The sequence below is a fragment of the Solanum dulcamara genome, chromosome 12 (assembly GCF_947179165.1).
Source record: "Solanum dulcamara chromosome 12, daSolDulc1.2, whole genome shotgun sequence".
Lineage (NCBI taxonomy): Eukaryota > Viridiplantae > Streptophyta > Magnoliopsida > Solanales > Solanaceae > Solanum > Solanum dulcamara.
This window is the reverse complement of record NC_077248.1, coordinates 63,227,108-63,248,437: the sequence shown is the minus strand read 5'-3', so window position 1 is coordinate 63,248,437 and position 21,330 is coordinate 63,227,108. Positions and strand designations below refer to the sequence as shown.

At 35.0% G+C, this 21,330-nt stretch overlaps 2 protein-coding genes and 1 non-coding gene across 4 annotated transcripts; 2 read left to right on the top strand and 1 right to left on the bottom strand.

The window, feature by feature from the left end:
* Positions 1-509: 509 nt before the first annotated feature.
* LOC129876038 (calmodulin-binding protein 60 D-like) lies at positions 510-9,606 on the top strand. Its single transcript, XM_055951325.1, has 8 exons — positions 510-939; positions 2,390-2,465; positions 3,308-3,366; positions 4,333-4,826; positions 4,919-5,079; positions 5,171-5,374; positions 7,005-7,248; positions 8,511-9,606. The coding sequence occupies exons 1-8, from the start codon at positions 836-838 to the stop codon at positions 9,047-9,049; spliced, it is 1,881 nt and encodes a 626-aa protein (XP_055807300.1). The 5' UTR covers positions 510-835; the 3' UTR covers positions 9,050-9,606.
* A 724-nt stretch (positions 9,607-10,330) lies between these two features.
* On the bottom strand, positions 10,331-10,402 carry TRNAD-GUC (transfer RNA aspartic acid (anticodon GUC)). The gene has a single exon. It is a non-coding gene; the product is annotated as a tRNA-Asp (tRNA).
* A 3,331-nt stretch (positions 10,403-13,733) lies between these two features.
* Positions 13,734-15,777, top strand: LOC129877737 (F-box protein SKIP27-like). 2 transcript variants are annotated; one of them, XM_055953262.1, is made up of 4 exons: positions 13,734-13,929; positions 14,364-14,603; positions 14,914-14,988; positions 15,098-15,777. In XM_055953262.1, exons 2-4 carry the CDS (start codon positions 14,403-14,405, stop codon positions 15,353-15,355), a joined length of 534 nt encoding a protein of 177 aa, XP_055809237.1. In that variant the 5' UTR covers positions 13,734-13,929; positions 14,364-14,402; the 3' UTR covers positions 15,356-15,777. The 2 variants fall into 2 exon arrangements, with proteins under 2 accessions (XP_055809237.1, XP_055809238.1); XM_055953263.1 differs by lacking the exon at positions 13,734-13,929 and adding an exon at positions 13,981-14,182.
* Positions 15,778-21,330: the final 5,553 nt, after the last annotated feature.

The following is a 21,330-nucleotide window of genomic DNA, read 5'->3' as shown; positions in this document are numbered from 1 at the left end:
TAGGTGGTGATATCGATCCTTCAAATTAGTCCATAATTTAAGGGGGTCTTTCACAGTTAAATATTCAGTTTTTAATCCTTCATGAATATGATGACGGAGAAAAATTATGGCCTTTGCTTTATCTTGGCTAAATACTTTATTTTCTTGTTTAATAGTATGACCAAGTCCTTTAGGGTCAAGGTGAATTTCAGCATCAATGATTCATGAAAAATAATTTTTCCGGTAATGTCTGCCACAAACTCAAGTTTTAATAAATTTGACATGATAAAAACTGAGATAAAAATTAATTTTAAAATAATAAAGATAACTAAATTTAAATTTCTTCAGCAGATATATCTGATATAAACATTAATTTGTCTGAAGAAAATTAAAGCTTTTGTGTTATAAAATAAACTAACTTAACAAATTAATAAGGAAGATGAAAGAAATAATAAGAGAAAGACTTAAAGTTGAGAGAATTGAGACTATTTATTTCATCGCAGAAAACGACAATATATATTTTTTCAATGAAAAACCACTATGCAAGCCAAAGCAAAAGGCAGCCATGAAAGCAGTAACCTTTTTAACATTTAGTGCATAATCTGCAGATACCCATAAAAATCCCAAGATCTTCCTCGAACTTTCCGCGAAACCTCTCATCCATTTCTCCTTTTCTTTTCAATTTTCCCGCTTTCCCTTTTCGCTTTCATCTTTGGTTTCTTTAATCTTTCCTTTTCTTCTCCTCTTTTTAACCCTTTTTTCCCGTTAGGAATCTGATTCCTTTGTGAGCTCAAATTTTAACTGAAAACAGTTGAAAAGTCAGATCTGAAGATACCCATTACAGTAATTAAGAAAAATGCAGAGGAATTTCATGGAAAGACCCACTGGAGAAAAACGTACACTTGATGCTAACAGTAGTGAAGAAGGTCAACCTGATAGAAAAAGACCAGCTCTTGCCAGGTAAATTTACCTTAATTCATCAAGAATTATGTTTTTTTTTAATATATGATGTTTTGTGTCTTGTATTGGGGGTGTATGGCGACATGGGGGCGAAAAAAAAGGAAATAGAGAAATGGGGTTTCTCTAACTTTTGGCATAATGGGCTATTAGCTCAGTGGTAGAGTTCGCCCTTGATCATTGGGTCGTTGTGCCATGGATAGTTCAATCTGCTGATCGGCAGTTTAGTTTTGATGAGAACTTCATTTTAGGCTAAAACATTGCAAAATTAACTTGAGGCACCTGTATCAGGGTGTAGAAAGTGTAACTTGTAAATAGGTTTTAGTTCTTTTTTCCTTTCTTTATGTTTAGCTAATTTTGTCAATGGAGTAACAGTGTGGCACTTTGATTTTTCATCGAATCAGTAATCATGTTTCAGTAGGAGGTAGAGTTTAAGTTGGAGGGATTTGGGGAGCTACTTATTGAAGACACTGCAAGTTCTTGTGGAGGGTGAAGACTGAGAGTAATCTTGCATAATGGGGCAGTAGGTAATAAATTTGTTAAGAGAAGTTATAATCTTGATGGATATGTTTGTCGTATCATCACGAAGACCCTTGGAACAGATGAGTACTCCGTTTGATGGTTGTTTGGAAATTTGGGGAAGGAAGAGTTAAAGTTTTGCTTGATGACTAGCCAATTTTTGGTTCTCCTAGTGACAATTGAAGCATGTTCTCTTAATCTCAATTCTTATTACATTCCTGGACATGTTGATATGGTGCAGCATTTCAAGAGGTTCATAGTGCTGTCTACTTTATCATGGCTCAATTTGTTAAGTGTTATAGATGGAGTGGTGTCTCTTGAGGAAGTTGAATTGTGGTGATCTGACCTACATTTGTGGCAGTTTCCACCTATTGTTGTCAACATCTTGCAAAATGGATTTGAAATGATTGCCTTGCCACAGTAATAGAAGTGATGTAGTACGTAAGTTCCCGTGGCTATCAAAGTTTGAGCTGTCAAATGTCAGTAGGATTAACCAGACGTTGCAAAGAGATGAATGTTATCCCCTCCAATTTGCAACCATGAGCATACTTGAACATCTCAAGCCAATTGCTTTAAATTCTGTATATGCTTTGATATCTCGGACCCGTCAAATTGACAGATGCCTCTCTCACAGGCATATTCTATGTGATGGTCAATCAATTGAATTACTTTTAGTGTCACCATCTAGACTACAATTTTTTCAGTTTAAAAATATGCTATTTTGTTCATAGTTTCTTTAATGCAAAACAATATGGTCATAGTTATTGGATGTCATATTTTGTGCTTCAATCTAACATGAAACTGTGTGAACTGGATTATCTTATTCTTCTCTGTGAAGCTGAAATCCAATACCTATTGTAGCTGACCTCATCTTTCTGTGTATCATTCATGGTAAAAATTGCATCATTTATTGAAAACTACATGGTTAATGCAGTGTTATTGTTGAAGCACTCAAGGTGGACAGTCTGCAGAAACTCTGCTCATCACTGGAACCTATTCTTCGGAGAGTGGTAAGACTATTAGGCCCTTTATAGCTTTTCTTCCCATTCTCTGGATGTTAAGAAACACTTCCGTTGTGATCTCTAATTACCTTAATACATGGAAGTCTCAACCACCCATTTAGTTACCTTGTACTGCTGTGACATTGTATCTAATTCTAGTATGCGTTGGAAGCTACAAATGTTTACTTATTAGTGTATAACAAATTAACACAAAAGAATGAAAAGATGCATAAATTTATGTCCATACAAGCTAAACAGAACAAGTTATAGATATTTGATCTCGAAGTACTGCTTAGAATTGATGATTATAGCACAGGTTTATGTGGCCATTGTCTGATATGTCATAGTGTTGGATTATAACTATTAAAGAAGAGCACTTTCAATCTCTACAGAAGTCCCCCCCGCCCCAATGAGAGTGTCCTCAATATCTATGCATGTGTTCACAGTGTCAATGTTCTCGAGATGCCATTCAGTCAAGTTTTTCTTCCTTGTCTGAGAGTTTTAAGTGTGCCAGACTTTCTTTTCTGTTAAACACACCACGTAATTTAAAGTTGGTGTATGGGGAAGTGATTTGCTGATCTCAATTTCAAGGTTTTATTGTGAATACATTTGGGAATGGCTATTTTTCTCGTACTGATGCTTGACGTTGAAAGATTTTGATCACGAAAGTCTATTCACCTGTACATTTGCTCCTATATTGGTTGGAAACAATGTTGAAGTGTGCTTATGTTTCTGCTTTTGGGATCACTGTGCAATGCTTAATCTTTCATTCTTGTTGCACTTGCACAAGATGTCTTCTGCCTTTGTGGTTCTTGTATCTTTATTTCTGGATATTCCTTTGTGCTCACTAGGTTAGTGAAGAAGTGGAGCGTGCTTTGGCAAAACTTGGTCCTACTAAACTTAATTCAAGGTATGTCAGATTCTAGAAGTTTACAATTTATCTCCTTGAGGATCATTTGATTTACTTTTGAACCTATCAATATTTACTCTAAATAGAATTGAGATGTGAACATTAGAGGAGGTTTTCCTGGTTTTGATTGACGCTATAAATTTAGGTCACTCTGGCACCCATAGTAGCAGTCATGTATTCATTAGTGTTCTGTTGATCAATTTGGTTATTAGAGTCCACGTTGTAGATTTGTCATAAAATAATAGTGCTGCATGGCAGCAATATCAAAGTTAGTTTGGTCAATTGAGTGGTTACGGAGACAGGACGTCAATTTGGAGTGGTACCAGAGTGTTAAAAAAACATGTCTCTGTTAAGTTTTTACATTGTCACGGAGCTCAACAAATGGTTAGATACTAAAGCATACTAAATGGAGAAGGGCCCAGGCTTCAATCAGATTGGAATCAACTATTTTCTTTCACTTAATATATGTTGCTTAAAATGATCTGCTCACATTAAAATATTCTCTACGGTATTATATAATTTATATGTGAAACCTTTTCAAACAAAAATTACCCTTTGCTTCGCTGGTTTTATTGGAATTGTCATAGTTCCCAACTTCAATGTGTAATTAACGCAACTTCCTGTGATAAGTTTCTTCTGCGAAATTGTACAAATTTATGGCTAGTCTTCCATTGGATGCTGACTATGTAATGAAATTATTTGAAGAACTAGCATGACTAAAATTTGGATGTTACTAAAAAATATGCAATTTTTTTTCTTATCTCTATAGTGTTGATTTGCTTAAAAAAAGTGCCTGTGTTAAATTTGGATCAGAGGACTGAGGCTCTTGGCCTCTTAAGTCTTTGCCACTCAGGCAATTTCATCAAAAGCTAGAGTACTGCTTCTGTTTGCTTGAGTTCCCATGTAATTTTGCTTTAAATAACTGTCCCCTCCTCTTTGATACTGAACAGCTAAAAAATGATGCAGGGTTTCTCCAAAAAGAATTGAAGGGCCAAATGGGAGAAATTTGCAGCTTCAGTTCAGGTCTAAATTGTCACTGCCTCTCTTTACAGGAGGTAAAGTAGAAGGAGAGCAGGGCTCTGCAATCCATATTGTCTTGCTTGATGGAAATACGGGCCATGTTGTAACATCAGGCCCAGAATCCTCTGTTAAACTAGATGTTGTTGTGCTTGGAGGAGATTTTAATAATGAGGACAATGATGGCTGGACTGAAGAAGAATTTGAGTCTCACATTGTGAAGGAGCGTGATGGGAAAAGGCCGCTTCTTACAGGAGACTTGCAAGTGATATTGAAGGAAGGTGTAGGTAGTCTTGGTGAGTTTACATTTACTGACAACTCTAGCTGGATTAGAAGCAGAAAGTTCAGGCTAGGCTTAAAAGTTGTACCAGGTTCTCGAGATGGAATTCACATTCGTGAGGCAAAAACAGAAGCCTTCAGTGTGAAGGATCATCGAGGAGAATGTAAGTCTATAATATGTCAAATTACGTGCCATTTTATATGCAAACCACAATCAGCTTATCTGTTGTAGTTCTGTGACTGTCTTATTCTACAGTGTACAAGAAACATTATCCACCTGCATTAAATGATGATGTTTGGAGATTGGAAAAGATAGGGAAAGATGGATCCTTCCACAAGAGGCTAAATAAAGCTGGCATATATACAGTGGAAGACTTTCTACGACTCATCGTGAGAGACTCTCAGAGGCTTCGAAATGTAATAATATCAAAACTGTAATGTCAGAAATTAATTTGACGATTGTGGCTATCTTAACATTTTCGTTTTGCTTTTCACCTTATTGTCTCAGATCCTAGGAAGTGGAATGTCAAATAAGATGTGGGATGCTCTTGTGGAGCATGCTAAGACCTGTGTTCTTAGTGGGAAGCTCTATGTCTATTATCCAGATGATATGAAGAGTGTTGGGGTTGTTTTTAGCAATATCTATGAGTTGTGTGGTTTAATCTCTGGTGGACAGTATCATACAGTTGATTCTCTTTCTGAGGATCAAAAGGTTTGTATTCTTGAATTCATTTTCCTCTTTTACATAATTATGTTTGATTCTTTTTTCTCTTTTCTTCTTTTGAGTAAGTTATGGACCCGTCTAACAATTTTGTAAAATTAAGAAAAGAGAAAATATTAAAAGCAGAGAAGAATTCATCTTTTCCAGCACCTCCAAGAAGATATCTAATTTGTCATATTGGATATTGAAGTCAAGGCAATGGGTGCTGTAGAGCATGTCCCTATATGGGGTTAAATCTAGGTTTTTGTTATTCACCACCCAAGTCTTTTGGCGCAACCATGTTTCAACCAAAAATTATTTGAGACCGAATATTTTTACTAAAGCCATTTTCAGCCTTATTTAAATCCAATACCGCTCTCCCAGTTGCCACCCTATTTTTATGCAATTTGCACGAATCATTTACTAAATTTGTTTTTAGCCTATCTAAATGCTGATGAATATTGTGTTAATTGATGGAACTAGCGTGGGTGTCAACCAAATGCTTGAACTATGGAGAAGCACGTTAGAGAGTAAAGTTTTTTGGATAAGTAGAAGTAAGACCAAATACTTACATTGCAGGTTTAGTCAACATGAGAGGAGAGAAGTTGAGGTGAGACTAGATGGAATTGTGGTGCTAAAATGCAACCAAATTGTATATCTAGGCTTGTTGTGTCAAGAAAATGGAATGATAGATGAAGATGTTGCTAAATAGGATTAAAACTGGATGGTTGAAATGGAAAAGTGCTACTGGGCTGTTATGTGATAGAAGGATACCTACCAAAGTGAAAGGTAAGTTGTATAAAACAACTATAAGACCGGCTATGTTGTATCATGTATGGTAGTGAATGTTGGGATGCTAAAATCCAACATATCCACAGGATGAGTGTTGCGGAGATGCAGATGATAAGACAGATGTGCAGTCATACTAAATTAGATAGGATTAGAAATGACCACATTCCCCAGAAAGTGCGAGTAGCAGTTAGCACACATTGAGGATATTATGTGAGAAGGTCACCTGAGATAGTTTGGACATGTTCTGCGTCAACCTATAGATGCACCGGTCTGTAGGTGTGAAACTATGTTAAGTGAAATTGTTAAAAGGAGATGAGGTAGACCTAAAATTACATGGAAGGAAGTGGTCTCAAAAGACCTACAATTGCTTGGTATCAATACAAACTTAGCTTAAGATAGAATACAATGGAAGAAAAGACCCATATAGGTGATAGTTACTAGTTGTGGATATGTCTTAGACTCGTACAAAACTTTTGTTATTATTATTTTTCTTATATATATATATAAAATTCACGTATGTTTCTCTTTTATTTTATTTATTATATAATGTTTAGCGTATTTTTTCACTTTTATTCTTTTTTAGTATTATGATGATATGATATGAGCTTAAATGACGAAATGAAGATTCATATAGTCGACCCCAACTTATTTGGGATTGAGGCATAGTTTTTAGCCTATATCTTGATGCGTTTTGTACTCTTTCTTTTGTTAGTGTCATGTTGTAAAACTTTGAAAGTAGTGGTTGTTAGTATATAACATGTTACTACCAATTTGCATAATCTTGACTTTGTATTGTTTGACTTCCCCGGTGTGAGGAAGAGCTTAAGTAAACTTCAAAGTGTTCTTGCAGGAATATGTGGACACCTTAGTCAAGAAGGCATATGACAACTGGATGCATGTTGTTGAATATGATGGAAAATCTCTTTTAAGTCTTAATCAGAATAAAACCTCAGATGCTCCTCAGTATAATCTTGCATCTGGTTCTCAGAACCATTCTAATTCATTTGATCATCAACTCAATCTGCCAAGTCTTCCTGCTTCAACTTCATCAGAGCAGCCTCATATGAATCCAGGATTGAACATGGGATTGGGAGGTATATATATATATATATATATGCATCAGATGCAAGATATTAGTTCGATGCTTAAGAAATGTCATCTTGAAGTATGTTATATTGTGTTCATTGTTTTGCTTTTACTGCTGATTTGGCTCAGTGAGCTCCTTTGGTAACTGAAAGATAATTCATTGCTAAAACTATGAATCTAAATGATTAGAAACTTCACACATCCAGTAACATAAGACTGAACTTTGAGCATAAATAACACATCGGATATTCTCTGGCATGCCCTTTTTTCGTCAAGTTTAAGAGTGTTGTCTTAGACTTGTGCTACCATCCTTAGCCAGTCTATGATTGGTGATCTTATGATAACTTGTTTCCTGCAACATGGTTCATCATTTTTATCTGCTTGCACTTTCTCTTCATTTAATCAACTTATGCCTTCATATCCAGAAGTTATGGTTTTATTGGGAATAGTTCTTTGCATTAAGACATCAAAATTTGACATATAGTTTTAACAACCCAAGAGTTGGAAAAACAAATTAATTTTATCTCTATCTTATTATCTGTTGAGCATTGTAAGTTGTAACCTTTGCTGGTCAATACTCAATAAAGAGAGATATATTTGTGACTTTTGGGTCTTCATTGTCCTCTATTATACACACATACAGAGGCAAGTACATCTTGGCTCTGGGGCTATAGTGCTTTAGAAAGAAACCTACTGTAGGTGTCACAAAAGTGAATTCCTGTCTAAGCAAGTTATCCATTATTTCAGCGTATTACTCCCTCCAATAACTCCACCTATTTGAGAAAATATAGCCAGTTGCAAATCTCAATGGAAGAGGACTGCAATAGTGTTGAATCAGTGTGAAAATAGTGTTAAGTATGATAATGTGATGTTTTACTCCTTACCAACTTATGAACTACTATTTCTTTTCCTCTACTGCTGCTAAAATAATGTCCAAGTCAATTTACTTCTTAGTCACCATCTATGTTGTTCAGACTCTTCAAAAATGTCGACGGGTGCGTGTTGGATCCTCCAAAAGTAGTGCCTTTTTGGAGGATCTGACATGGGTTCGGCAACATTTTTGAAGAGCCCAAGCAACATAGGTCACCATACCTAGTAAGTTGTCTCGTAAAATGGAGCAGAGTACCTTAAGCTCTATATTTTACTGCCATATATGACATGAACTCATTCTAGTTGAGCTAACTCATTAGATATACTATAACACCTATTTGTCTCTTCCATAACTTTCACCAAGTTTTGCTTCATAATGTGCATATCTCTGTTTTGCCAGGGTATAACGATACATATACCACAGAGTCTCAGAACACAAATCTAAGTGTCAATGAACAGTTAAGTGGTGCTTCATTTCCTCAAAACCGCTTTGTAGGCATGTCGCAACAAGCTCAACCACCTGGAAGTGAGAGTAGACTGTCCCTTCACCCACCACAATCATCATTTTCTAGCTTTTTTGCTGCTGGTACTCCTAATTCATCCTATAAAGGAGCTGATGACTTCTTCACAGAGGAAGAAATCCGCACCAGAAGTCATGAAATGTTAGAGAATGACGACATGCAACATCTTCTCCATATATTCAACATGGGTGGCCAGCATCATGTTTCTTCCAGTACCTCAGAAGATAATAATTACCCATATGGATCACCATACATGCCCAGCATGTCTTCAAGTTTTGGTATTAATGAGGACAGGACGCGTTCAGGAAAGGCTGTTGTAGGGTGGCTTAAACTGAAAGCAGCATTGAGATGGGGCATCTTTATCAGGAAGAAAGCTGCTGAGAAAAGAGCACAAATTGTTGAATTGGATGACTCCTAGATTTGATTTTACACTTCTCATAGCATCCACCTGGATGCCGAATTCACTTCAAATTCGTTTACTTCATTTCTTTGTAAAGTACACATGCAATGTGATGTTTGGGCTTCCTCCGATGAACACTATCACTCGCTATTGGAGTTTGGTCATCCAGCCATGAATATACATCTGGTGCTAGTTTCGGCTCAATCCAACGTCTGGAACTGTTCTGAGATTTTCTCAGCTCATGATCTGCATTTTGAGGACATTGCCATTCTTGGTTTTGGCTGATAAGAGACTTCCCATGAATAAACCCGCATTGTGAAGGACATCAGCTACTCCTGGGAGAGATGCAAGTAACTTCAGTTCTCTTAACTCAAGATGTTTGTTAGCTGCTAGTTTACTTACTAGTGTTTTATTTTTGAATCAAAGAAAAATCTAATGTTTGCTCTATAAAACAATTGTATATGGAACTGATAAAAATAGGATATTTGGGTGCTTTAAGCATTTCTTGTACTTGTGTGCAGTGTACACTGTGATGAGCAATTTATGCAGAATTATGGCTCATATTTCATTGATAATTATCTCTAACTTCAATTAATGGTATTGTCAGCTAATTACATTAGTTAACATTCTATCATGCACCAAGTCCATAAGTTGGCAAGCTCAATGCAAACATGCATTTTGCCTAGTAAGCCGCAGCAACAACATACTTAGTGTAACTCAAAAATGAGGGCTCGATCCCCATATGGTGCATTAATTATTGTGTATTTTTAAAAACTGACCTCATGTTGGGACATACGATTGGGATCGATTTTTTACTGCATGACTGGGGTCGGTTTTTAGATCATTTTTTTACGAAAATCAATCTCAGGAGGTTGGATTTTTACGTCAGTTTTGACCTTTTTTTTAGTAGCAAACCAACACCACCATATAACCATGAATAAATCGCTCTTGGGAATAAAATTATCCAGACATGCACCACCAAAATCTTTGTTCATTAGAAGATGAAACAACAAAATTAGATAGCAAATAAATAGTCTAATTTTTAGCTAAAAGAAAAAAAGAACTCAAAGCCAAGGAAATAGGCCGGGATGAATTAAATAGGTGGGTTTATAAAAGAATAGGGTATTTAAAATCATGAGTCCCTCATCAAAATTAAGGACAAATTTGTATCTTAATATAATACGAGGGGCATATTTGAACTGAAAATATAACCGAATATACATTTGAACTAAACATATAAAAAAAATAAAAGAAGAAAGAAAATCCAAAATGAAAAACGCTCTACTGGGAAAACAATAACGCCGTTGCCGGGGATCGAACCCGGGTCACCCGCGTGACAGGCGGGAATACTTACCACTATACTACAACGACTTTGTTGGTACTATTATACATCATATATATATAATCACAATCTATTCCACTACAATTCACCAATATTACGTATTCAACCAAAACTTTAAAATCATTTCAAGTATGTAAAAGTGTATGTTCTCTTTCCTCGTGTAAGTTTAAGTTACATATTTGATCGATTCGCAAAAAATATTTATAGCATTTAGCTAAGAGATACAATGCATTAAAGACATATGATTATTATGCTTTAAACAAAGTTATTTAAAATATATGCAATAAAATCTTGGACTATGACGATAACAACAACATATCCAATGAAATCCATAAATGGGTTTGGGAAGGGTAGAGTATACGCAAGCCTTACTACTACCTCATGAAGATGAAAAAACTGTTTTCGAAAGACCATCAGCTCAAATGTATCAGCCCCAAATAAGAGAGAAAATCATAGACAATTAATTGAAATTAGAAAATCATAGACAATTAATTGAAATTCAATCAACAAAATAATTTGACCTATGAATGACATCTATATGTGTTTAAGGTTGCCACATCAAAGAAATCACTATCGCAAGACATATATTATACATTTGTTGACTACTTCCCCCCCCCCCCCCCCCACTTATTTAAGAACCAAATGGAGTATTTGTTTTTTTAATTTTTTTTTATTCAGTGTTTGATACTAGTATTGAAGCACAATTAATTTGAATTTGCGCCACTTAGGATCTCATTTGAAGAAAGCACTTCCTACTTAATTTTTTTTCATATTCGACTTAAATTCGAAACTTCTGATTAAGAAAAGAACAATTTCATTCATTGCACCACATTTTTTTACGGTAATATTCATTATTCAAACTGAATAAACTGGGATTTTTGTTTGTTCCCCCAGACCACAATTGTTAACCCCCTTTCATACAAACACGTTTGTCTTGTGAACTATTTCCTTCCATATTTTAACTAGAGTGGTGTTCTATGTTACTACTTGTCATAGAAGTTTTAAACCAAGAATTGTTTTTTAAAAAAAGAGCCAACCATCATTGTTATTGACAATTTAATTATATTTTCTTCGTTTCCAAATAATTAGTGTGTTTAGCTTGCTTTTTAAAGAAAATTATTCACTCCCAAAAAATAATTTTTTTTTTCCTTTTTTTAGTCCATATTAAATAAATTGTTCAGATATAACATATTACATACCCTTTAACATAAAAAAATTATTTTAAAATATAGTAAAATGATACTTTTCACTATTATCTTTTTGATTATTGTTAAACTATTCTCTTAAAAAATATAATGTAGTTACGAACATCATTAAAAGAAAGGGTAAATTTAAAAAATAATAATTCAATAATTCTCTTGAACTTTAAAATTTCACTTATTTTGTACTATACTAAACGTTTCAATAATTTACTTAATATAAATTAAAGGGAGTAACTCTTAATTAAATGTTTTGAGGAAAGAAGTGGTTTTTCAGTGGTGTAAAACTCCATATGTTAAAACAAGGATAATTTTGAAAAATAAATAAATAAATTATTCTTGATTAGGTAAATCACGTATCTTGAAATAAAATTTAAAAAATAAAAAAATCACTTATTTTAACATGGAAAAAATAATTGGTAGACCCCGTTGACTTACTTTGACCCCTTCACAGGCACAACAACAAAAAAGAGGTAATAGCATTTAAGTCCATTAATTATAATTTATTTTGTTTTAATTTAAGTGTCTTAATTTGATCGAATATAATTTTTTTAAAAAATATATATTTTAATTTAGTAAAAAAACCCTTAAATTTTATAATTTTAAACTTGTCTGGTAGGATATTGAAATTCCTTTTTTTTTAGGAAAAATTAATAAGACATTAAATTGAGACAAATGAAGTAGTATATTTTAATTTTAATCCTTATGTTTTATATTATTTTTAAATTACATTATCGTTAAATATAATAATATAAACTTATCAAAACGCATGAATCGGTTGATAATTATAGTAAATATATGAAAATATTCAAAATCGAATCGATTTTTTTAATTGATTTATCGGTACTGAGTTATTGATTTAGTGATTTTGGTAATGATTTTAATTTTTCTGTTATCGGGTTATCGGTTCTTAACAGTTAAAATTTTTTTCTTAACGGGTTAAGCGATAATCCGATAGTAATTTAATAATTTATATTTATTACCATTCGGTATATAAATTCGTTCACTTAGAATTTAGTTTTCATACTTTTATTTTTTGATATCTCAAATTTTTGGTTATTAATTATACATTATTTTACATTTGTTTTTGAGCAAGACACAATTTATCAACTCATTTTCATGATTCATTTGGTTTGTCACATTGTTTTTCAGTGATTTTCAATGGGTTTTTTGGTATTAAATCTTAACGGTTAAATCGATAACTGAACCGATAATGATCAATAATCGATAAGTCAATATCTTAATAGTTCTATAATGATTTTACATGTTTATAAATCAAAAATTGATAAATCAAATCGATAAATTTTAAAATCAAACCGAATCGATCGATATAAATGACTACCAACAAATGAGATAAAAAATGCATATTTCTAATAATTAAAATTAAATAGTATAAGACTAAATTCATAATCCTATTCATAGGGATTAAAAATGATATTAACACTAAATAAACAAAAAATAAATATCATGTGGCATGTTCCTTGGCCCCACGACTGAAAAATTGAAACAACCGTCAACAATAAAAACAAAAATAAACAGCCGTCACCTTTTAAAACTTTAAAACCCACCAACTTGGAAGGATCTAAAATTGACCAATAATGTGACTATATTCAAAAGATCGAGACCGTCCAATCACTACACTTGCTTACGTGTCATAATCTCAACCATCCATTTCTCTTCAAACTTTTTGTAACATAAATCTAACATATGTCCAATATAATTTTATAAGTGAAATCTAAAGAGCATAATATGTATGTACACAATAACATATTTAATATAATTCATAAGTGGAGTCTGAAAAGCATAATATGTACGTAAATCATATCTTTATCTTATGGGGTAAAAAAATATTTTTAATTGACTTTCAACTTTAAGTAAAAAAATGACAAATCAAGAGATTTGAACTGACCGTCTATCCTAATCTGCATAGAATAAACAAATTATACTCTGAATTGTTGAATATGTCTAAGAACAGAGTACAGAACGCGTTTTAGGTAAAAGCCGACCGACAAGTAGACTTGGACCGACCAATAAACTGAACCACCCATCTTGTTTCCTTTTACGCATCTCCCATAACGCCACGTGTACATCTCCAACGGCTAGTTTTTCTACCTCATATATTTAAGCCATAGATAAAATTCTGAATTAGTACATACTTATCTTTTACCAGTTAAAAAATATTAAGTCTCCAAAAACAAAAACAGTAGACAAAACTGTCTTTTTTTCCCCCCACATATAAACAAATTTGACCCATTTCTTCAACCCCAACTGTTTGTACAAAATTGTAAAAAAGGATATAGCTTGTATTGCTTCAATTTCAATCTACTGTTGTTACCTTCAAATTATTTATTACAAAGGTATGTATCCATTTTTTAATTACTTTTCTGCTTACCCATTTGACTCAATTGACTAGCTTGATTTCAAAGATTGATTTTTTTCTGAAAAAAAAATTGTTGGGGTTTCTTGGTTTTGCTGTTTAGTCCATTTGGGAAGTTGGGTTTTGTTTTTTTGATAGTTTATTCATTTGGGGTTGTTTTCAATTGTCTGATTTGGTGGGAAAAAAAATCAAATCTTGCAGTTGGGTTTTCTGTGGAAAAGTTCAAGAAAATGGTAATGGAGAAGACATATGAAAAGTGAAAAGACAATTCTTTTTTATATAATTTTGTTGGTTTTACTGTTTTTAGTCCATTTTCTTAGTTGGGGTTTGGTTTTTTTTTGATAGTTTACTGATTTGGGGTTGGATTTTGGATAATACTGACTGGTTTTGTTCTGTGATTTGGTGGAAAATCAGATCTTGCAGTTGTTTTTTCTGTGAAAAAGTTCAAGAAAAATGGCAATGGGAAAGAAGATATGTGAAAATGTTGGATTTGGGCTTGTGAGAAGTACTTCATTTGGGAGGAAAAGAGTGTGTTTGCCTAATATTAGAGATCTTGATTTCATTTCCACAACACCCACAAAGAAACTCTGCAGAAAGAATTCATTTTCCACTTTTGTGAAGTCCCCTCTAGAAGCCCTACCTCAAGATATCCTGGTTAGTACAAAAGTTATAATTTCTTTTAATTTACTGTACTTGAATTGAATGGGAGCCTAAGAGGGACGGTATAGTTGTCTCTTGTGTGATTTATAGGTCACGGGTTCTAGCCGTGGAAACAGCTAATTAGGTAGATTGTCTAAATCATACCCGTTGAGGTGCGAGCCTTCTCCGGGGACTGTGTTAACACGTGATGCTTTATGCACCGGGCTGCCCTCTTAATGTACTTAAATTCATGGATTCCCAATTCATTTACTATTTACTGGACTGGCTTATTGAAAAAAAATGTGTTATTTTTTCTATTCTGCAGATAAGGATACTGTGTGGAGTTGATCACGATGATCTAAAGAGGTTGTTTCATGTATCAAAACCAATTAGAGAAGCGGTAAGCATTACTTAATTGTTATTGAAGTGATATTACATTATAGTTGATTAAAAAGTTTGATTGGATCTAAGTATTGATGAACTCTATGGTTTATTTGGTGAATGAACAGACTTTGGTTGCAAAAAGATGGCATTTTGAATATAGTACACCAAGAAAGACTCTTGGTTTTAAGAATGCTACTGATATGGAAAATTGGAGTGAGTGTAATGATGTTGAAGTGCCAAATGCTCCTAGGCAATCGAAGTTTCCGAGGACTAGGTTAAGCCGGAAGAAACTAGCTGACATATCCGTAGCCTTGTTTACATCAGACGGTGAAGAAAATTGGCCACGAAGGGAGTTATTTATGCAAATGGACACCGAGATATAGATCTCATATCAGATTCTTTATTGGTATTACAACACAACAACAACATCAACTATGCTTCAATGTCAAGCGAGTTGGGGTCAGCTATATGGATCATCACTGTTCTGTATAGGCATTGTTGTAGAAATCATAGGTATGTTTATCAGATTTCAGCTGCTTTGTGTACATGTCACAACAATCTTTACAAGCCACATTGTTCTTCAATACTTTCATTGAAGATGGAGTGTGTTTGTATTTGTTTGTACTTGTAGAGATGTTGATTTAGAGATTCAGTTTGAAGGGCTCTGTTGGCCCTTCTGATCTCATAAGAATTTTAGTTGTATATAGGAGTCTATTCTCTTGTAATACGATTTGTTAAGTTAAATGAATAAATATGTACTCCACTTTACCTCAAACTTGTTTGCAATTTGAAAAGAACCTCTCTACCTGTCTGTGTACACACTATACGTCGCAGACCTTACTTATGCGATTACACTGAATATGTTGTTGTTTGTTATTTGCAGTTTGGATATGTCCTGGATTTCAACATTCATTATATTTAGTCATTTAGATGAGAAGATGGACAATAGTGTGAAGAGAGATGCAATGTAACCTTTTAAGAAATAGAAGATTGATGAATGTATTTTTAAATTGAACACTTGGATGAAGCATAGGTTAAAGAAAATACAAGAACAAAATTTTCCATATCTTTTTCTTTTTCTTTTTCATTTAGTGAGACAAAATCAAAGAAAAATTTCCAACCATGTGCTCATATATTTTACATTTAATATACATGAGCACATGTCACTAATTAAAAATATGCATGAATACATGACATTAATGGAGAAATAGATTCCATCTCTATGTCCTGCTCCTGTCATATCTTGGTCACCTAACATGTTGTACTATCTAGAAAGTCAGTAATACCCATGTGTTTGATTACACATAAGACCACAATTGTTGTCCAAGTCATCTACTCTATAATCTTTAGAAGAGGATTATAAAAGGAGGGTGACACACACCTTTGCTAAAGATTGTTAACATAAATAACAATTTTCAAGGAAGAGCTTAGACTATACAATGATTCTTCCTTAATAACAAAAGTAGTTACCTTACAAAAAATTAATAAAATTGGCCTTATCACATCTCCTTCTAATATTAAGAAGTTTGACATTTATCTAGTTGAAAGGGTCCACTCTTTGCTTCTTTTTTTTTTAAATGAATACATAAATAAATACTAAGGATTTTTATTATAAATGAGTGATCTATGAATCTATGTAGATTCCCATATTTTATCCATTTTGTCATATTTGTATGAGCTTTCAAAATAGATTAGCCCATATTTATCTATTTAGAAAATAATGAGTGATCCATTTAAGTAAATATGAATTAAATAGACTCCTTTTATTCATATGGGCTGAAATTGCCACCCCTATCGAAAGTCAAACCACCAAACAAATACATGAACTAACATACGATAAAATTGGGAAGATCGTTTAATTCTTATTGATTGGCCCCTAAATACTAAAAAAAGTGGCATGGATCATGTTTAGACTACATGTACTGTTCTACCAAGTTATTACGGAGGGCCCTGTAAATGTTTTGCAAAGAAATTAATCAAAAGCCATACCACCAAAAAATTCATCGTCTAATACACACGAGAAATTGAGAAAATCACCTAATTCCTGTTGAGTGGTCCCTAAATACTAAAAGAGTGGCGTGGATCATCCCGAGGCTACACTATTCTTCCCCATGTGATCTTATAAGGTTTTGGAAAAAAATTGATCGAAAGTCATACTACCAAAAAATTCATATGGGCTAACACACACGAAAAACTAAAAAATTGTTTCATTCCTGTAGAGTGGCCCCTAAATACTAAGAAAGTGGCATGGATCATGCTGAGACTACACGTACTGTTTTCTCAGGTCATTACGGAGGATCCTAAAAAGATTTTGAAAAAAAATGTCCGAAAGTCATACCATCAAAAAATTTGTGGGCTAACACACATAATAAATTAAGAAAATTATCTAATTCCTGTTGAGTGACAACTAAATGCTAAGAGAATTGCATGGATCAAAACGAGGATACACGTACTGCTCTCCCAGTTCATTATGGAGGGTCTTGTAAAGATTTTGCAAAAAAATTGACCAAGAGCCATATGACCAAAAAATTCATAGGCTATACATGAAAAAGTGAAAAAATCGCCTTATTTATGTTGAGTGGTCTTAAATGGTAAGAAACTGACTAAAATCACATTGATACTATATGTATTGTTCCTCCAAGTCATTACGCTGGATTTTGTAATATTTTGTAAAAAAATTGATCGAAAATCATACCACCAAAAAATTCATTGGCTGACACACAAAAAAATGGAGAAAATTGTTTAATTCTTGTTGAGTGGCTGATGTGAGGCCAAAAATACATATTTTTAGTCATTATTTATATCATATTTAGTATTTTTATTTGTCCTTCTTGAGCATAAATTTTATGGATTATGCTAAATTGTGTATGTTATTTGTAGGATTAATCTGATGTAAAAATGAAGCAATTTTGAGCCAAAATGAATTAAAGATGAAAAATTAAAGAAGGAAAATCAATAGAGCTAGTTAAGATTCTAAAGAAGAGGAAGATTAATATAGCTTGTGTACAAGAGACCAAATGGGCAGGTTCTAAAGCTAAGGAGGTAGACGGGTATAAGCTTTGATTCTCTGGAAGATCGAAGTATAGAAATGTGGTAGGCATTTTAGTAGACAGTAATTTAAGGGATCAGGTGGTGGAGGTTAGGAGAGTCACTAATAGGATGATGTCGATTAAGGTGGTCGTTGAAGGGATCACATTGAATATTATTAGTGCTTATGCGCCGCAAGCGGGCTTAAGCAAGGAGGATAAGAGGCGCTTTTGGGAGAATTTTGACGATTTAGTGGGAGACATATCGCCTACTAAGAAGCTTTTCGAGGGAGGGGATTTCGATATGCACATCAGGTCTATTTCTGGAGGGTATGATGATGTGCATGAAGGCTTTGGCTTCGGGGACAGAAATGGAGGAGGAGTCTCACTTTTGGATTTCGCAAGAGCTTTTGAGTTGGTGATAGCCAATTCGAGTTTCCCAAAAAAGGAGGACCACTTGATAACCTTTCGGAGTGCGGTGGCTAAGAATCAGATAGATTTTTTACTCCTTAGGAAGGATGATAAAGGACTATGCAAAGACTGTAAGGTCATTCCGATCGACAATCTTACGACCCGATATAAGCTCTTGGTGATGGATTTAGGGATCAAGATGATGAGGAAGAAGAGGGTCAGGGATGACCGACCTAGGATCAGATGGGGGAGTTTGACCACGGCTAGTGCCTTGGAGATGGAAGAGAAATTGAAGGATAGAGGGGCATGTGATAGTAGTGGGGATGCGAACATTATGTGGGATAGGATGGCTAGTTGTATTAGGGTTATAGCAAGGAAAGTGTTGGGAGTCTCGACAGGTAGCCGTGGCCGTCATCGAGGGGACTGGTGGTGGAATGGAGAAATGCAAGGAAAGGTGAAAGTAAAGAATATAGCGTATGCGAAGCTAATAGAAAGAAAGGATGAGGTGGAGAAGTGGATGAATAGGGAACTTTATAAGATAGAGAGGAAGGAGGAGAAGTCGGCGGTTTCGACGGCAAACACGATAGCTTTTGAACGCCTTTATGCTGAACTAGAAGAGAAAGACGGGGATAGAAAATTGTTCAATCTAGCCAGGGTGCGGGAGAGAAGGGCACGCGATGTGGATCAAGTGAAGTGCATTAGGGATGAGCATGGAAAAACATTGGTAGAAGAGAACCTCATTAAACAGAGATGACAGTCATACTTCCATAAACTCTTGAACGAAGAAGGGGACAGAGAGATTGTGTGGGAAGATTTGGAACATACAAGGAGGCTTCACAATTTTGGGTGTTGCATGAGTATTTTGGTCGAAGAGGTTAAGGGTGTTGTGCGTAGGATGCGTTGGGGAAGAGCGACCGGACCTGACGAGATTCCTTGGGAATTTTGGAAGAGCGCGAGCTCGGTAGGTTTGGAGTGGCTGACTAGATTATTTAATATCATCTTTAGGACATAAATAATGCTCGAAGAATGGAGGTCGATCATAATGATCCCTCTATACAAAAACAAGGGGGATATACAGAGATGCAACAACTATAGAGGTATCAAGCTTCTAAGCCATACTATGAAAGTGTGGGAAAGAGTGGTGGAGATGAGGGTTAGGAGAGACGTGCCTATTTCAGAGAACCAGTTTGGATTTATGCCGGGACGCTCAACTACAGAAGTCACTCATCTTATGAGGAGACTGGTGGAGCAGTATAGGGAGAGAAAGAGGGACTTGCATATGGTATTTATCGATCTAGAAAAGGCTTACGATAAAGTTCCATGAGTGATACTATGGAGATGTTTGGAGGCTAAAGGTATACCTGTGGCGTACAGTAGGGTGATCAAGTATATGTATAAGGGTGCCAAAAACAGGGTAAGGACAGTAGGAGGGGACTCAGAGCACTTTCCAGTTGTGATGGGGTTGCATCAAGGATCTGCCCTTAGTCCGTTTTTATTTGCCTTAGTGATGGATGGATTGACGCGACAAATTCAAGGTGAGGTGCCATGGTGTACGTTTTTTGCAGACGACATAGTCCTGATCAATGAGACTCGTAGCGGAATTAACGCTAAGCTGAAGGATTGGAGACATACCTTGGAGTCTAAAGGGTTTAAGCTGAGTAGGACCAAGACAGAGTAATTAGAGTGCAAGTTCAGTGAGACACCTCAGGAGGTTAGAGCGGAAGTTAGGCTTGGTGACCAAGCCATCCAAAAGAAAAGTAGTTTCAAATACCTTGGGTCTATCATGCAAGGCAGCGGGGAGATTGACGATGATGTCACACATCGTATTGGGGCAGGGTGGATAAAATGGAGGCTCGCTTCCAGTGTGCTATGTGACAAGAAGGTGCCATCACAATTTAAGGGCAAGTTCTACAAAGTGGTGGTTAGACCGACTATGTTATATGGGGCAGAGTGTTGACCAGTTAAGGTCTCTCACATTCAAAATATAAAAGTAGCTGAGATGAGAATATTGAGATGGATGTGTGGGAATACCAGGAGCGACAGGATTAGAAATGAGGCTATTCGAAACAAGGTAGGAGTGTCCTCAGTGGAAGACAAGACGCGGGAAATGCAACTGAATTGGTTTGGGCATGTGAAGAGGAGAGACACAGATGCCCAGTGAGGAGGTGTGTGAGGTTGGCCATGGATGGTTTCAGAAGAGGTAGGGGTAGGCCAAAAAAATATTGGGGAGAGGTGATTAGACAAGACATGACGCACTTACAGCTTACCGAGGACATGACCTTAGATAGAAGGGTGTGGAGGACCCACATTAATGTAGAAGGCTAGTACATAGTCTCGTTATTCTTCCCTATTAGTAAGCGCATTAGCACACTATAATTTCTTTTGTGGAGGACTCAGATTAGGATAAAAGTCTAGGTGACTTATCCTTACACCATAGTAGTTGTAGTTCTCCTCATTGTTTATTGCCATTTGATTTCTGCATTATATTATTGTTTATAGGTGTGGGGCCGATGTACTTTGATTATCTTATTTATTTATAGTAGTTAATGCTTTTTTCTTTCCGTACTATTCTACCATGACTTTCTCACTTTTGTTATTCCTTATTTTCATCTTGTTTTTGATATGGTATGGGTGAAGAAAGAGTAAACGGACAAAAATTAATTTTATGATAAATGTGTGAGAAAAGTTGACTTGTGAATCACAGATTTTTTTGCGTTTCAACTTTTGTACCCTTGTTTTTCTTAGATGCAGAAAAAGTTCTCAATTTCTTTGAAAGAATGAGGAAAACTGAAAATTTTAAAAACAGGGACCGAGCCTTGAAAGACTGCCTACGTATCTCACAAAGGAGAATTCAGGTCCTACGTAGTTCGACCACTTGATTTTTTTTTTGTGGAGATGAGAAAGCAAAGTTTATGATTTGA

What these genes read in the sequence shown, in the direction of transcription:
- LOC129876038 (XM_055951325.1), top strand. Translation starts at nt 836, where the DNA reads ATGCAGAGGAATTTCATGGAAAGACCCACTGGAGAAAAACGTACACTT. An exon ending in GAAGGATCATCGAGGAGAAT is followed by an intron (nt 4,827 to 4,918) that starts GTAAGTCTATAA and finishes CTTATTCTACAG; the next exon opens with TGTACAAGAAACATTATCCA. An exon ending in ATTGAACATGGGATTGGGAG is followed by an intron (nt 7,249 to 8,510) that starts GTATATATATAT and finishes CTGTTTTGCCAG; the next exon opens with GGTATAACGATACATATACC.
- LOC129877737 (XM_055953262.1), top strand. Translation starts at nt 14,403, where the DNA reads ATGGCAATGGGAAAGAAGATATGTGAAAATGTTGGATTTGGGCTTGTG. An exon ending in CCCTACCTCAAGATATCCTG is followed by an intron (nt 14,604 to 14,913) that starts GTTAGTACAAAA and finishes TCTATTCTGCAG; the next exon opens with ATAAGGATACTGTGTGGAGT. An exon ending in CAAAACCAATTAGAGAAGCG is followed by an intron (nt 14,989 to 15,097) that starts GTAAGCATTACT and finishes GTGAATGAACAG; the next exon opens with ACTTTGGTTGCAAAAAGATG.